General features: G+C 42.6%; 1 protein-coding gene across 3 annotated transcripts in view; it reads right to left on the bottom strand.

Annotated features, from left to right (window-relative positions):
* Nucleotides 1-16,133, bottom strand: part of LOC120765753 (protocadherin-11 X-linked) — a 452,351-nt gene that overhangs the window by 116,046 nt on the left and 320,172 nt on the right. For all 3 annotated transcript variants that reach the window (XM_040090928.2, XM_040090927.2, XM_040090929.2), the window contains one exon: nucleotides 13,827-14,025. In XM_040090928.2, coding sequence (XP_039946862.1) covers nucleotides 13,827-14,025 — 199 coding nt within the window. The remainder of the gene's footprint in view (nucleotides 1-13,826; nucleotides 14,026-16,133) is intronic.

Below are 16,133 nucleotides of genomic sequence, written 5' to 3'. Positions count from 1 at the left end.
CCCTGTCACTGTCCCCACGGCAGTGACAACCACAGGCACTGCCCAGGACACAGGCTCTCACCTTGGGAACCGGGGCAGTGGCTGCAACATCGCCCTGGGGAAAACACCTGGGCACAAACAGCTGGCAGCATTAAACAGAGGCGCTGCTGAGGGTCAGCAGCCCCTGAAACACCCTCAGGGAACACGAGGATGGTGGTGCATTGAAAAATGCACTGGAACTGCAGCATGGTGCCATAGACAAATATGCTGTCAGGGAAGTGAGAGCTCTGTCAGAGTTAAAAGTGGGGGTTTTTTGGTTTGTTTTTTTTTTTTTTTTTTTTTTTTTCCCCCATGGTCATGAAACGAGGCTGAACCAGCCCCTTCATTTCAGTCTTGTTAACCTTCTGTCTTGATGAAAATTAACAGCTACAGCTTCTTCTAAATAAGTGCTGTGAATTTTACTGGATAAAGCATTCCTCTATTCCTGTCAAAGAGTTGTGCAGCACAGCTGTTTTTTAACAAATCCCTATTTTTACTCGCCGACATTTGACTATCATTATGTATATGAGATTCTTCAGCCTGCGAAGCACGTTTTAACAAGAAATATTAATGTCCCCCCCACATTTACATCCTTATTCAGCAAGAATAGGTGTTACACAAAAGAGAAAACATCTGCTTCCTTGTATTATGACTTCTCTTGAACTCTTTAGATTGGAGATACAAAGTTGATAGCAGAGGTTAGAGATGAATGCGAAAAGCAGAACCGTGTTTCTTTGTAGCTGTGTTCCAAAGGGAAAACAAATCCTAAAGTTCAGTATTATAGAAAGCATAAAGAAAGAATTACAAGGGAGCTTTTTATTAAGATGTCTTTAGTGGCTAAATTATTGTATCTTAAGTTTTGTAATCCTTATCATGATTCATTCCTGATACAGGCACTGGAATAACCTCAAGGCTTTTTCTGCTTTTCCATGCTCCGAAATATCTTTTAACTCTCTCGGACTTCGCGGCTGCATTGTCGATCTTTAATTTTTCTGCCGTCTCATTGGATTATCAGGACGTGGACAGTGTCCTCCTTGGCAATTTCAGTCCTGCAGCCTGAAACCTCCTCTGCTTTGGCGGGCTGTGAGTGAGGAGCTGTGGCTGCAGAGCACCCGGCACAGCGCGGGCTCTGCCGGAGACAAACGCCCCACGGAAAAGTCCTCAAAGCTCCCTCCATGGCCCTCGCCTCAGCTCAAAGACACAAATCCTCCCCCTGCATTAAGACACAGCGAGTCAGGCTCTTGTTAGAGGCGCAGCAGTTGCAGCTAAACCCAGAGAGTGTTCTCATTAGGTTTATCGAGCAGATAAGTGTTGGTGCTGAGGCCCTGCTCTGATCAGCCCTGCCAATGTTCCCTCGCTGCTTTCTGCTGCTGTGCCAGCTCCGGGATGACAGGGACAACAACATCTCTGAAGCTGGGACAAGGATTTGGCAATCTGCTGCTTTCTGACTCAGATTAAGAGCCAGGAGTCATGCAATGATCCAGGCAAGGAATTCCTTCCCAGAAACAACACCAACTGTATCAAAAATCAGATGATTTCAGGGTGAGGAAAGCGAACAAGGAAGAATTCTCCATGTCTGGCTCCAGAGTAATTCACAGTTCTGCACTTTTTAAATCTTGCTGTAGCTTAGCAGATGCGAAAGAATAAAATTAAATAAAATGTAGGAGGAAGTACCTCATCCTTTTTACAAAAGTTAACATCTTTTAATTAGAGATCCTTTAATGGAAAACTGGACAATTCAATACCCAAGCAGATTACTTACGTGCTTTAAAACACACAAACCATACTGTAACAATCTAAACCCTTAATTCTCGTATGCATTCTCGTACATGCAGACACAACAAATGCTATTCCATTCACAGGACAGAGCAACACAAGGGAAAGGACCTGCTTCATTTACAGCTGGACCCTTTTTTTCACAATACTGTGAATACATTCCAGGTCGGGGCAATGTGGGGGCTGATGGAGAAAGATTCTTGTGATCTTCACAAAAAAGAGAAATAGGGACCTAATTTTAGAGGCAGAAGGATAAGAGGTCGACCCCAGTAGATTCTGTAATCAGTGATATTTGACCTTTAGTAAAAGAAATGAGGATGTGTATAAAGAAAAGCTTTAATATCAGTTCTAATGAGATAAAAATAATTTCTGCCTTTATAGTTTTCAAAGTGCCTTCTCTCACCACTCCTCTCTCCTTTTATTGCCACTGTTTTTCTTTATATGTACTACAACTAAGAAGGAGAGGCAAAGGTTGTCTTTCTATTTCTAAATAGTTCTTTGGTGTATGATTAGTGCGTGACATGAATAAAGCCTTTCTTGGTAGAGAAAGGTTTGCTTTCTTTTAAAGCATTAGATGAGGGCCGGACTTTATAATATCTCACCCTATAGAGGACACATCTTCTGGGACACTGGGTTTGGAACATCAGTCAAGACAGCCAGATAAAAGAACAACTATTGAAATAGCATGATTATTCTCCCTGGTGCTTCAGAGAGACAGGGTTATTTTGAATGAGAGGAGCTCAAGTCCAGCAGACCATATAGCCATGCCCTTTTCCTGGAAATAGATGGATCAATTGTTGCTTCCTACTATTATTTTATTATTTTAACTATTATTGTAAAGGGAGAACTTTAATTTGTTGCAGCAAGGCTTCAAGAAGAGCCTGAAGCACTGCAAGGACAAGGATCACAAAGGAGCTTTGTTTGTCAGCAAGGCCTGGCAGGAAGCAGAGAAGATCCCAAAGCACGAAGCAGGAAAAGCTGAAGGCGCTGTAAAGTCCTGCTTCACCTCCATCTCCCACCATGTTATCCCACCCTGGCCAAGCTATTCGAGGTGTGTCAGTGCTGCTCACCATGGCTGAAGTGACACAAACCTGAGAGACACAAAATCATTGGCAGAACACAATCCTCAGGTCAGTGTTACTGTCCTCTGGGATGCAGGGGAACATTTGCCAGGCACCTTATACAGGATGGTTAAACAAACTTCTGATCTAGCAACCTCCCTGTCCCAGTGATGCCTTAAGTTTTATCTTTCATGTATTTCAGGTTCTGTGCTGCCCAGGGTGCAGCTCTGAGCTCACACTCAGGGTCACTCAGCTCTCTGCACACAGCAGGGACACAAAACAAATCCCTTTCCTGCTGCACACCAAGGACAACTTTCAGCCCCGAAGCACAAACAAGGGTGGCTGGAGGGAGGAACGAGAAGGATGGGACCTCACAGCCTGGAGCTGGAACTGAACAATTAAACCCTAACATGCAAATGAACCAAAACGTATCAAGGTGTGAGACCTCGTGACCCTTTGTCCATTTTGTTACCATTTTGGGTCCACCTTGGGTGGGTCCCTGGTCAGGCTCTTGTCTGTTGAATCTCTCAATACCTCTGTAGGTATCCAGCACCTCATAGAAAATGGCTTGGTCAAGTATGTCTTGAAAAAGCAAAAAAGGTTTTAATAAAGGAAGAAAATAGTACATAACCAAAGAACAAAGCTGAACACAATGTATGGAACAGGTCCTATGCACCTGCTACAACACCTCAAAATGTGCCTTTGTTCTCTGTCTTACCTACATAATGATCGAGGAGGGGTCCACTGGCAAACTGCCAATAGAAACAGCTACAGGTTTTGAAGAACAACTAGGAGGTCCAGCAGGTGCTCCAGTCCAGACTCCGAGCCAATTGCCATGAGAAGGGCATGGAAAGTTCTAGTTGAACTTCCTAATGTATCTAGAGGTAAACAGAAACTTCTTTCCTTGTACAGAAATGCCCACTCGTGGGTGGGGGTGCTTTCCTACAGTTGTCCTACCCAAGGTGTATCCTGGGGGCCTTTCGATAAACACCTGCTTTATTCTCTGGCTCTGTCCAGTCTCTGCTCCAGGTCAGCCTTCCCAAGGCATCACCAGCTGATCTGGCAGAAAAGTGACTCTGAATTACTCCAGTGCCCAGCAGTGCCAGCTCCTCCTCAGCCAACACAGCTCCTGTCACACCAACATCAGCAGTGGAATTGAACCTGAGCAATCAAAAAAACCTGAGCTGTTTTCTGCAGGTGAAATGAAAACACCAAGACCTGATCTGCACTTAGAGGCATTGCTAGCACAGCATATTTTTGTTGCACAGATCTGCTCCACTTCTATTCTACGAGTATCTGGGATGGTTTCTACTGCCATTGCACCGGGATCAGAAAATCAGTGTGACAGCCACAATGTGCTCAGAGCCCCACAAATACAGAGCAAAATTTCTCTCTGTAATCCAGGGATTTTTCCCTCTGATTCCAGCTGAAACATGGGAATGGATGTGTGCAAACAACCGAGACAGCATGTAGCCAGGCTGAGAATTCTGAAATGAATACAGGAGACAGGAGCTTCTGGACCTGCTGACTTCAGCAACACACAGAGTTAACTCTGAAAACATTTAACAACAATTAGAATGTCACTTGAATTAATCAGAGCACTACTGAATCACGCAACACTACGAATGAAGCAGAACCCCTGCAAAATCCTGCCACTGACTAGGAAGCAGCAACATTATTTATGTGTGTTAAGCACAAAGGTGAGAATCTCAACCTCTGGTGTAATATAAATCCAAAAGTATAATCATAAATATTTTGCCCAGGTCTCTTCAGCTCAACCCAGACAAATGTATTTTATTTTTCGGAACGAATACTTCACACCAGTGACCAGTAAGTTTCAAGAAAAAGTGGAGTTCCAGTGGCTGGGTCAGCAGCACGCACAGGGACACCAACCAGCGTTCCCCTGACGAGCAGCCTGCACAAGGGGTTTGGGGCCTTTCCTTCCTGAGCTACAGCAAAGTCAAGGCTTGAGCAGTAACCAGAAAATAAAAAGATCACGATGCCAATCATACAACCCCCAAAAAAGACAGAAACAGCAGTTTATTGACAATACACTGGTTTTCTAGATGGCTGAAAGATATTTGAGTAGTAAAGGCAAAAAGATCTCTCCCCTGTTCAGGAATACACAGATGCAGATGACTTTTTGGAACAATTCTAGTTGTTTCTAATGCATGCTTCAAGACTGGATCAATCCTATTTCCCTACCAAAAGTCTAGTTAGAGGGAAAGCAACAGATTAAAGGATGAGCACATCCCTGCACAAACAAGAACAACAATGACTAGATTTACTGAGTTGATCAGATTTGAGTCAGCAAATGCTGTGACTTGAAATGCACTGTCAGTTGGGAATCTGCTTTGATCAATAAATACAATTTTTCCATTTAATTCCTAAGACAGACTGGTAGCTGCAGACAATCCTTGAATATATTTCGTGATATATTTTTCATTAATCACGGTGGAAATCAAGTAATAGATTATGCTTCAAATCAAATTATAATCACAAAATTTTTCACATGGCTTAAATTATATAAAAGAGACAATTTCCCCCCTCTTCCATATTTCCATTTTTAAAACAGGAACTCAACATTAACAAATATCTTAATATTTCATATTCCTAAAAGCTCCTTTTGCAGTGACTGATTAGCTTGATTTGGTTTAAAAAAAAAAAAAAAAACAAAAAAAAAAACAAAAAAAAAAAAAAAAAAAAAAAAAAAAAAAGCATCATCTGTGTTTTTCTACACTTGGAAGAAGAAAGAAGAGAAAATTTGAGGTAAAGTAGAGAGACAGCCAGTCAGAGCTAAAAGGAGTTTGAAAAACTAGAGGGAAGGAATTTGCTCTCTCCACCTCTGCCCCACCAGCCTGCTCGCCATAGCAATATAAACAGAACAAATAGGATTATCAATTACCATGTCAGCTTAAGTGGTAACATAAATATATATCACAGAACATCTGCCACTAAATCACTGTTTATAGATGTCAGAACTCATGTATTACTAAAAAAGAAACAAAAAACAAACAAACAAACAAACAAAAAACCACCACCAAAACAAATGCTTTAAAGCCTTGCTTATTGAAGTGTCTGATTTCTCAGCTGTAAGGTAGAGTTGTTCTTTCTAATCACTTTAGACAGAGTGAATTCTATCATAAACCTCAATCAAGAATTGCATTAAGTTGCATTCACAAACATTTTAGTATTGCCCGAGTTACTTCATCCCACTATGGAGTCTAGAAAATCCAGCATATTTTCCCTATTGATTTTCCTCATCAATCCCCATCGATTTTGCATGAAAAAACATGGTGCATCTCAGAAAACTTGCTTTTATCTTCCTTTTCTTCAAAGAGTAGAAAAGGTAGATCAAGGTTTTATATTCTGATATCAGCAATAAAATGTCTAAAATTTATTTTAAAAAGATATAGATTGTAGTCATTATACACAGAAAATATAAAATTTTAAAATTCAGTGTCTGTGCTGTAGTGCCGTGTTTGACTGAGAGGCTGAGCGGGACAATCTTTCTCCACTTGCAGTTTTAATTCAATTTGTTTTGTCCATCTTCCCCTCTTTGTGTCAGCTGCTTTAATGACTCTTAAGTCAGGCACCCAGGGATCAAATGGATCAAATTACCAAATGACGGAATTATTTCTGAATATGCAATCTGTATCCTCTCAGGTACAAGTGAAAATCTGCTAGCAAAAGCCACTCATCTGTATCATTGCAAATTGACCTCTCCAGTCAGGGACAAATCCAGAACACCATCATGTTTTGTTTTATAGGAGTTTCTTCTGGCTTGCTTCGCTCTACGTGCTTATAACCAAAATTATTTTAGAAGCAAAGCGCTAAAACATCTGGAGAACCCGCAGAGTTTGAAGCCTCGTGACATCCAGTGCCCTCAAACGTGTGCCACGCAGAGCGAAACTGCACCCCTAAGAGAGACACCCCCGAGAACGGGAGCGTTGAGCACATCCTGATGTTGATCTCTGCCAGATGCCCCATCTTTTAAATCACACAGGCACTCAGTGATTGCTGTGGAGGCTCCCAGGCCATAATTCATGGGTGCGCTCACCGGAGGTCATCGCAGGGGTTGGCGCTCCACAAAGTGCTACAGAGCCGTGCTCAGCCATTACATTCTCCCACCTACGTGCAAGCTAATTTGATTAAAGGTAGAAGATCAATCAAACTCTATTGCCTCAGAAAGATTAATTACCTCAGCACTTTCCGACTTAATTATTAGCGTTCAGCCATGGGGTTAGAAAAGCCCAATACAGCAGAAGTTAAAGGGCCCAGTGGGCAGGTGTGGGAGACTGGGATGTATTTTAACCTGAGATTTGTTATCTTTAACTAATGACAGCTTCTTTCTTTTTCATTCAAACTAGGCCTAATTGTGTTCATCACTCAGCAACAGCCAAACTAAAATATTGCTGTTACATTTCAACATTTCTGTGGAAATAAAAAGTATAGAAGATGGGAAGGAAAAAAAAGAAAGCATCATTAAAAAAAAATTCTATCTGTCGGCAGTCCGGTTTTTGGACTGGGAACAAGAAACTTAAGGCTTTGTAGATTTATTTTTTTCTTGTGACCCAGCATGCGGTCTGAAATCCAGCTGTCAGAGCATCTTATTGATGATGTTTAAAGAGTGTATTTCAGCAACTGCAGAGTTTCTGATTATCAGACAAGTCAGCATGGCAGAAAACGCGGGCATTTTTCCCAGGGAGAATGAGCTCCCTGTCTGCAGCTCTGTGCTGACCCTTTCTTCTCCACCAGGCACCAGGCAGAGTTACAGGACCCCCCAGGCTGTCACGGAGCTGCTGGCAGGGCTGGGGACAGCAGGGGACAGCTCCCGTCACGCCAGCGGCCGGCGGTGGCACAGCCACGCTCCCGGACTGGTGATGTGTCACCCTGGTTTTTCTGAGTTTTTTAAAGCCTTTTGATTGTTCATAAAATGGAGTCAGACTTTTTAGCTTCTGTACAATATTAGGAGCAGTTTCTACCTTTTCTCACACATGTAACATAAACAAATCCTTTTTTTTTCATTCCCTGTCATTTGTTTGCAAATTTCTAACCTGAAAACAATTGTAACTGACAGTTGGTCTGGCCATTTGGCTGGGAGGTGAAAACTCCAGAAGCCAATCCACAGCCAGACCCACAAATGTATAAAAGGTAAGAAATAAACAGGCAGAGGGACCCTCGGCCTTAGCTCAGCCTTGAGCTCTCTCAGAGAGCCACTCTGCCCTGCGAAATCTCTTGTCTCCGTGTGATTGCTTTGTGTATCCCGATCACAGTGATGACCAGCCCTGCGTCCAGCTGGGGCTGGAGCTGGAGCCCACAGCAGAACTGAGGCTCAGCAAACACCTTCACCCAAGGATTTCATATTCCCAGCCCTGAGGAGTCACCTCTTGCGTGACACGCTGGATTTGCAGCTCCTACGGACAGCGATTTATTTGCCCTCTCACAAATTTACCAGGCTCCTTTTTAAAGCCTGCATTCTCAGGCCCTGCTTCTACTCTTCCTCACTAATCTCACCTGCAGCTCCTGAATTTCCAGCCTGTGTTGGTTTAAAGGCAGCACCAGCCCATTTCCCTGTGAACCAACCCAGTGCTGCATTTTTGGCTTCCACTCCCTGCTGTGGTGTGACAGCAGCCCCAGGCCACAGCCAGCCTCTACCTTGCAGTTTAAACGAGCCAGTATCAATTCCTTCCTCTGTGCATGGGCATCCCATTCCCCTGTTATTAACAATATTTCTTCATGCCTGCTTCTCATGTGAATTCACCTTTCTTTAACGTGAGAAGCCAACACTATTCATAACAGGCTTGTTATGGTGTCAGCAACTCCCTGTTTTGTTTGGGTTTTTTTTGTTGTTTGTTTGTTTGTTTTTCTTTTATTCTTTTTTCCCTCTGCTAGGAGTAACCCAGGATTTTTTTTTCCTCCCCCTCCCCCCCCCCCCCCCAGTCACATTAGGTATTGGTGATTTATAGTTTATCTTTGTAATACTCAGTTGTTTTTTTTCTTTATGTCATTTTCAGCTGGTGATTTATATACTAGTTACATACAGCGGCTCCTATGAGAATGACTCTCAACTATTAGATTTCATCCCACTGCTATTACTTCAAATCCTCAGCAAAATCCAATTCTCATGTCATGCACACCTCCTCCTCTATTGTCAGTGATGCTTGGCTTTGAGCTACTAGAATATATTCATTGACATGTTCCTGCTTTTTAATGCCAAGCTCATTAATGAAGATAATTATGGAGATTTTTCCATTCTTGTATTATTCCGCGTCTTTTCATTCTTAATTAAAAATGCTCCACCCTAATGTCATAATAACAGTTATTAGTCCTTAAATATACATATAGATTAACTGTACATGTATTCCCCAAAGTTAAAAGTACATATCATGGAAGTGAGATAATGGAGCTAATCTCGTCCCACTCTTGGGAAACCCATGATACCATTTATTGTATTATATTTATAGATATATTAGTTTCCTCTTTGTAAACGCTTTCCAGTAGTGGAGCTTGACCAGAGCTTTATTTTTTCTTGACACCTTGAGTGTCAGAATCACAGAAAAATAAGGAAAACACTATCAGTTTTGATATCCTGGGAGGAAGATCATCTCCTCTCCTCCACACAGATGCACTGAACCTGCTCTGGCTTTTAGTGCCATTATCATCATTCTTCATCAGCCTGCCTTGGTCCTCATCAACATCAACTAAGACAAGGTGAAAGTGTTCTTTTAATTTTGAGGAAGAAATATATGCTGTCTTTAATCATGAACAGATGTCTTCCTTGCTGCAAACCTCCCTCTTATGTGGTTAAATACCACAGATTGCAGCCTTAATTCTTCCTGAGACTGATTCTCTGCTCTCTGATGATCACTTAAAGCCAGCAAAGCTTTGCCCCAGCTACTCATTTACTCATTTGCTGCCCACAAGTTGTGCCTTGTGGAACAAATGGAACTGGGGAATCCTTGTATTTAAAATTCACCTTTCCCCCTCCCCAGGGGTTGAATCCACAGGAATTCTTCAATCCAGTTCACCCAAACAGCTCTTCAAGCATGTGAAGGTGTGATTGGGAAACAAAAAATAAGCAGCCAGACACCTCTGGAAGCACCAGCCTGACATGGCCACAAACTCATGGTGTCCACTGATTCCCCTTTAGCTCCACACTTGCTGATTTTCAATGCAACTTTCTTGGCTTATTAGTCACTAATTCATGTTAAATATTCTTCTTGGAGACCCCCTCTCCTTAATACACCAGTTTCCTCCTATCTGAAACCCTGAAATCTCAGTGTGGTTTGCCTCATTAACTTTAATTTTCAGCTAGCTTTGTTTATACTTCCATTTTCTTTATAGAAAATGATTGCTATTATTTAATTGCAGATTACTTTCAGGTTTTCTGGCTTCCCCTCCACACTCCCTGTCCCCAAGCTGCAATCATTCCTCTTGCTCTGCCCAATTTCTTGGCTGAACTAGTCATATTCTATTTATTCTCCAAACAAAAGTAAAACAATTTTATTGTCCAGAGGAAAGAAAACAGATTCGATAAGGCTATAAAAACAGATGAAGCATGAAAATTTGTCACTAATATCTTACACATGCATTAAATAACCCACAGGAACTGAGGTTTACATGTACCTTTCAACCCCTTTGATCAACATCACTGCTTACAGCCACTGAGAGAGAATCTGCCAAGGAAGTCCAGACACAGAGCATTTGTTGGTCTTTGTCTATGCTCAAAGTGTGTTTTGTATTTAAACAGAGGGGACAAAGAGATGGGGGCAAAGAGGGTTTTGTTAAAGTCCTCAACTTAGGGAGTTATTGGAGCATCCTTATATTTGAGCAACTTGAAATGAGGAGAAAATATCTGAATACCACGTACGAGAGCTCTGTTATTTAAGGATAAGGTTCTCTACAAACCTACCTGCATTTTTATATTACTATTTACTTAGTGTGACAGCTTATTGGCATCTCTTCCTTATGATGCATCTACCACACTGAACTTTATGTCTTTCTAAGGAGGGAACTAAAGTAAGAGAAGACAAATCATTTTAAATAGCCTATTTCTAATTTTAATTAGCACAGACAATTAATTTTAAAGGTTTACATATAAAATTCTCACAGTTTTCTAACCACTATAACCTTACAGTTATTTTCTTTCCCTCCTTGCTTCAGTCCTGAATCAGATGTGAATTTTTAAAGCTTCCTCTCATCATTATTTCTCAGGGTGTTTATTATTTTGTTATGCTCATCTTTTTCAGTGGTTTGCAATAAACACTTAGCTATTGCTAATAAATGGAAAGCTTCCAAAATGCAACAATTTCCAGTATTAGAGAAACAAATAACACCGAAGGACAGTAGTCAGGAAAAGCAAGAGGAAGAAAACACTTTTGAACACGGCCATGAGTGATGTCACAACTGCCAGCAGATTTCAGAGGGCACTTGGTTTGTTCTGGACATTATTGACATCATTTCACCCCAAATCTCTCTCCTTGGCAGGCAAAGCTGAACTAAATCCCCACCAGGTGACAAATCAGGCTTAACATTCCAGGTAATGTCTCAGATTAAGACAGGTCAGATATTAAAGGTGTTGGGAGAGAATGAAGACTGTGCTTGTTCTGCTCTATGAACTCAGATTGCCTGACTGTATTTTCCTGTCTCTTTTCACATTAACAACATTTTAGTCCATGAGGGAAGACAAGAAATGGTTTGAATGCATCAAGCCACTCCAAACTAAAATAAAGAAAAAACACCAACCAAAAATCCAGCAGAAGATTGCAGAGGAAACCATCAATCCAGAGCTAATTTTACTGTTTCACTCTTGGCTAAACGTGTCCTGCATGCACAAGTGAACCAGATGAACCTCAGGCTCATCAGATATTTTGGGTTGCTGTCATCTGCACTAAGTCCCTTTGCAGCAGCACACTGAACACAGATATACTGTGGGTCCTCCCCTTCTTCACTTAGATGTAGAGGAGCACACAACATTTATCTAAATCTGCTTTTTTGTTCCTGCCACTAGATGCTGCCATTAATATAAGCATAAAACACTAAAAAGGGCCACAAGAGAAGCTTTCCCTGCTGTAACCACCCTGCTACTTCAATTAAACTGTTTCAATAAGATACAAGTTGGAAGAGAAGAGAAATCTTCACATAAAATAAACTCTAATTAAACTGCAACTTCAAGTTTAAGACTGAGATGTCAGGTAATTAGACAGGTGATTAAACTTTCTCCAACTTCACACTTGGAAAGACATCTGATGCCTGCTTAGCCTGCTCCCTGGGATGTGTGTCAATGACACTCAGATGTCAGAGCTGAGTTACTTTTAGAGCCACATTCTAAAAGAGTTGCAGTGAATATTTCTTCTGAAATTAAAAAAAAACAAAACTGGGCACAAAAAGCACGGGCAAATCTCAAACCTGAGGCTCTTTGCAAATGGCAAGACAGGATGCACATTCCTGCTCTGGGAACTCCTCTATGCCAGGTCCTGTCCCATGCTCTCTGCAGGAAAGGCCCTGGATACTGATTTCATGTACATCATTCTCACTTCAGTAAAGTACAAATGTCAGCTGCAAGCGACAAGAAAAGAGCTGGAAAGCAAGTTCAGGCCATGAGTATGCAAAGCAAAAGCAGCAAATAATATATAACTTGATATTTTCTTTCTTTGGGGGTATATTTGGAGCCCTTTAGAGTTCAACTCTGTGAAGAACCCAGTTTGACTGCCTAGAATATTATTAAGGGTATATCAGCCTCAAATACATGAACATAAAAGGAAATTATGATTGTTTCCAACACAAGATCAAAAACCTCTGATGGTTCTTGTCAGCTATCTATCAACTTGGAAAACATAGTATTCTGGCATTACTTCAGGAAACATATCACTTTACAAATGTTAAAGTTAAGCTTAGGTAATAGTTTAGAAATTAAAGGAAAAGAGGACGCGCCTCATGCGTGCAGAAAGCCCTTGATGCTGCGGTCCTGGGCAGCAAAGGCAAAGGCAGAGGTGTGATTTCCAGGAGCCAGGCTGAATGTGGCAGAGCAGGTCGGAGCGGGAGGGAATGCTCTCTGCTGGCTGCTGGATTTGCCACTGCAGAGTGTTAACTGCCTTCTGCAGCTATTTCAAGTGCATAGCACTCACTAATTCATTCCTCCCGATACACTAAAGCAGCTGAAATCCACCTTTTGGGCCAAGTTTTGCCCAGAACAGATGTATTTCCAAATCACTTATTAAGCCACTAACAAGGCCTTAGAGGCCTAGAGACATTCAGGTGTCTCTTTATCAATGGCACGGTTCAATTTAATCCAGATAAGGAGCCTCTGGACAATTAACAGTTGACTAAAGTTCAGTGGAGTCTCCAACTGGCTATCACAGCACAGCGCAGCGCAGAGAGCAGAGCCAGTACCCGCAGCTCCTGCTCCTGTCGATTCTGCCTCCCTGTTTCGGACGCCACAAGAAGGCAGTGGCAATGGCAGACGACAAACTCTTCTGGGATTATTACTGCACACCATCGCTGCTTTCAAAGGGCAAACCAAGAAACCCTTATTTCTGGAGACTGCAGCCTTTTCACAGGGCTGCTCATCACCCATGAGCTCCCTGTAAAACTACACAGTAGTGTTGTAGAGGGAAACGTTAAAAAAAACCCTGCAAATTCCCCCAGCAAAGTATTTATGACCATTAGGGCAACAGCGTTAACCTCCTCAGAAAGCTCCTCTGTGCACAGCACACCGGCTCCATAAAAACACCACCTCATCCATAAACCCCTAACCCCTCCAAGTGTTTTAATTCCAACCGACAGGCCTCCCGCTTTTAGGGACAGAGCGCTTCCTCCGCCGCGCCAAAACCAACGCTCTCTTTCAATAATTACCTGGAGGAACAGAAAGCCCAGTCACTGACTGACTGCAAAGACCGAACGAGGAGCAGTTTTAACCTCATTACGCAAAACACGCCGTGTTCTAGGTGAGCGGAGCTCTGCACTTACTGGACTCGGGGTCGGAGTTTCCGTCTCCCTCCGTGCGGCTGTTGGGCGACGCCTGCTCGTAGAACTCGTCCTGGGGGAAGCCCAGGGGCAGCGGGTGGGACGCGCTGGCCCCGCTGGTGGGCTCGTGGTCGCCGAGCCCGCTGTCACTGCAGCTTTCCTGGGAGCCATCTGGCAGGTGGAACGTGACGCGGCGCTGGGGCTGCAAGGAAGGAACAGAGACGACACGGTTTTCCACCACGGTAATTGCTTAACGCGCCCCAATTTAGGAAATGTATTATTTCGGTTATCTGCCGAGGACGCGGTTACCCAGAGTTGTGCACAATTTCAGGCTTTCATGAGCTGCTTTCAAACCCGCTGCACCTGACAGCGCTGCTTGCTGCTGTTTTTTTTAAAAATGTAAGCCCTGATGCAAAATGAAAGACACCTCAAACTAAAGAGATTCTGTCAGACTTCACAAGTCTTTGGATACCTTTTGTATATTGACTTGGAGATTTCAATCACTTTTTGAGGCTCAATTTATTTCACTGCCGAGTTTTCTAGTTTTCAAAAAACATTTTCTTTCCCATTAAAAGCTGTTCCACACTTTTGGGCCTAAAAAATGTGACACATTTATAATGCTGTTGGATTCTTCTAAGGCAGGGAAAGAACAAACAAAAACAAGTCTTATGTAGTGAAAACAATTTTAAATAGATTTTGCATAGGTGTTAAGCTAATGAATGAAAAGTAGATTCCCCTGCTCTCCTTCAGACATTTCATTACAACTCCTTTGGTTTTGTTATACCACAGACCTGTACCTTAGCTGTAAAAGGCTGGAAGCTGGGAACCAGGGAGCTGAGGATGGAAAGCATCTCAGCCCAGACGTGGAAGGAAGGGCCAGATGAAACACAGAACGTGATGCACCAGGCACAGGACAGAGTTTTCACTACCTAAGTGACTCTGCATGATTTAGGAACTGAATAATTGAAATATAAATCTCTCCCACTATTAAAAGACAACATGAACAAAAGTTAAGCAGATCTCCTGCACATTTTGAAGGGTCTGATATCCATGTTTTGGAAACTTGAAACATGAAGACTCAAAAAAAACCCCCCAAAACCAAAAAAAACCCCATTTTAAAATACTCTTAGGTTGTTTTACTCAAAATTCCATTCTAAAGACAACACAAAACTTTCTGGATGCAGAACTGCTGGGATTAGCGAAGCTGAAGACCAGACTTTTGATGCAATTGTGCAAAAAATTATATAGTGTTTATGACAGAGCAGATGTTGTCAGGGGTCCGTAGATATTCGGCTCCTATAGGGTGGCAGTGTTGAAAACATTCAATTATTTTTGAGTTTTTGCTAAGTTCAGCTCCTCCACTTCTGCACTTTTTGTGACAGTGACATTATCGCACATGCCCACAGACAGCTGCTCTGCAGCGTGTGCAGCCAGGAACACGGCAGCACCAACCTCACCTGTGCAGCTCCTGACAGAAGTGAGAGACAGCGCTTCTCAGCAGCTACCAGTAAGATGCTTAGGGCTTTCCCAGAAAACCTGTTTTAGTGCCTTACCACATCTAATGGAGAGCTTCTTTCCTAATGTTGAACCTGCCTCTTTCTTGTTACAAAATAAATCACTTCTTCAGTCCCATCCATCACAGTCTGCTTATTCCCACCCATCTTTCTGGCATTTGGCACTTTATTCTGCTTCAGAATAAACAGACCTTATTATTTCAATCTGTCGGCTGTTCCTGCTCTCTCTGGCTGCTCCCCCTGTGCAGGAGCTTGCTCATGGCTCCATGCTCTGCCCAGAATCCTGCACCCAGCTCCAGCCAAGGTCCTGACAGCACTGAGCAGGATCATTTTGCATCTCCTGCGGGCCTCCTTTGCCATGGCAGCACAATACATTTGTGTCCTTGCCAACCACCATAATGCCCAGGTCCTTTTCATTGATCTTTTCCTCCTTGTTCCCTTTTTGGTTATTGCCATCGATCGCTGCAGCCTAAGAGCGGCACTTTGCATTCGTTGTTCCTGCCATTCTCTTTTTCCAGATGACTTCATCCCCTTTCAAGTACACTTGACCTTACAGTCCTGATTTCCTGTTTATCAAATTTGCAGATTTTAGGCTCTCCCTCATTTGGCAGATCTTTGAGGAGTATTGGAACAGATCAAGCCAAGTCATTGCAGTTGAGCTCTGAAGAGCTGAACACAGAATGACTTCCCTTTCCATGGAATGGAAATGGGGGACGACAACCCCTCTGTGGATGCTGGGACAGCCTGACAGCCTGCTGGGAAGAGGTTCAGATGGTGAAAGGTTCACAGCTAACAT

This window comes from Hirundo rustica, chromosome Z (genome assembly GCF_015227805.2).
Source record: "Hirundo rustica isolate bHirRus1 chromosome Z, bHirRus1.pri.v3, whole genome shotgun sequence".
Taxonomy (NCBI): Eukaryota; Metazoa; Chordata; class Aves; order Passeriformes; family Hirundinidae; genus Hirundo; species Hirundo rustica.
Note: the sequence above shows the minus strand (reverse complement) of the source record. Positions and strands in the feature narration are given on the sequence as shown.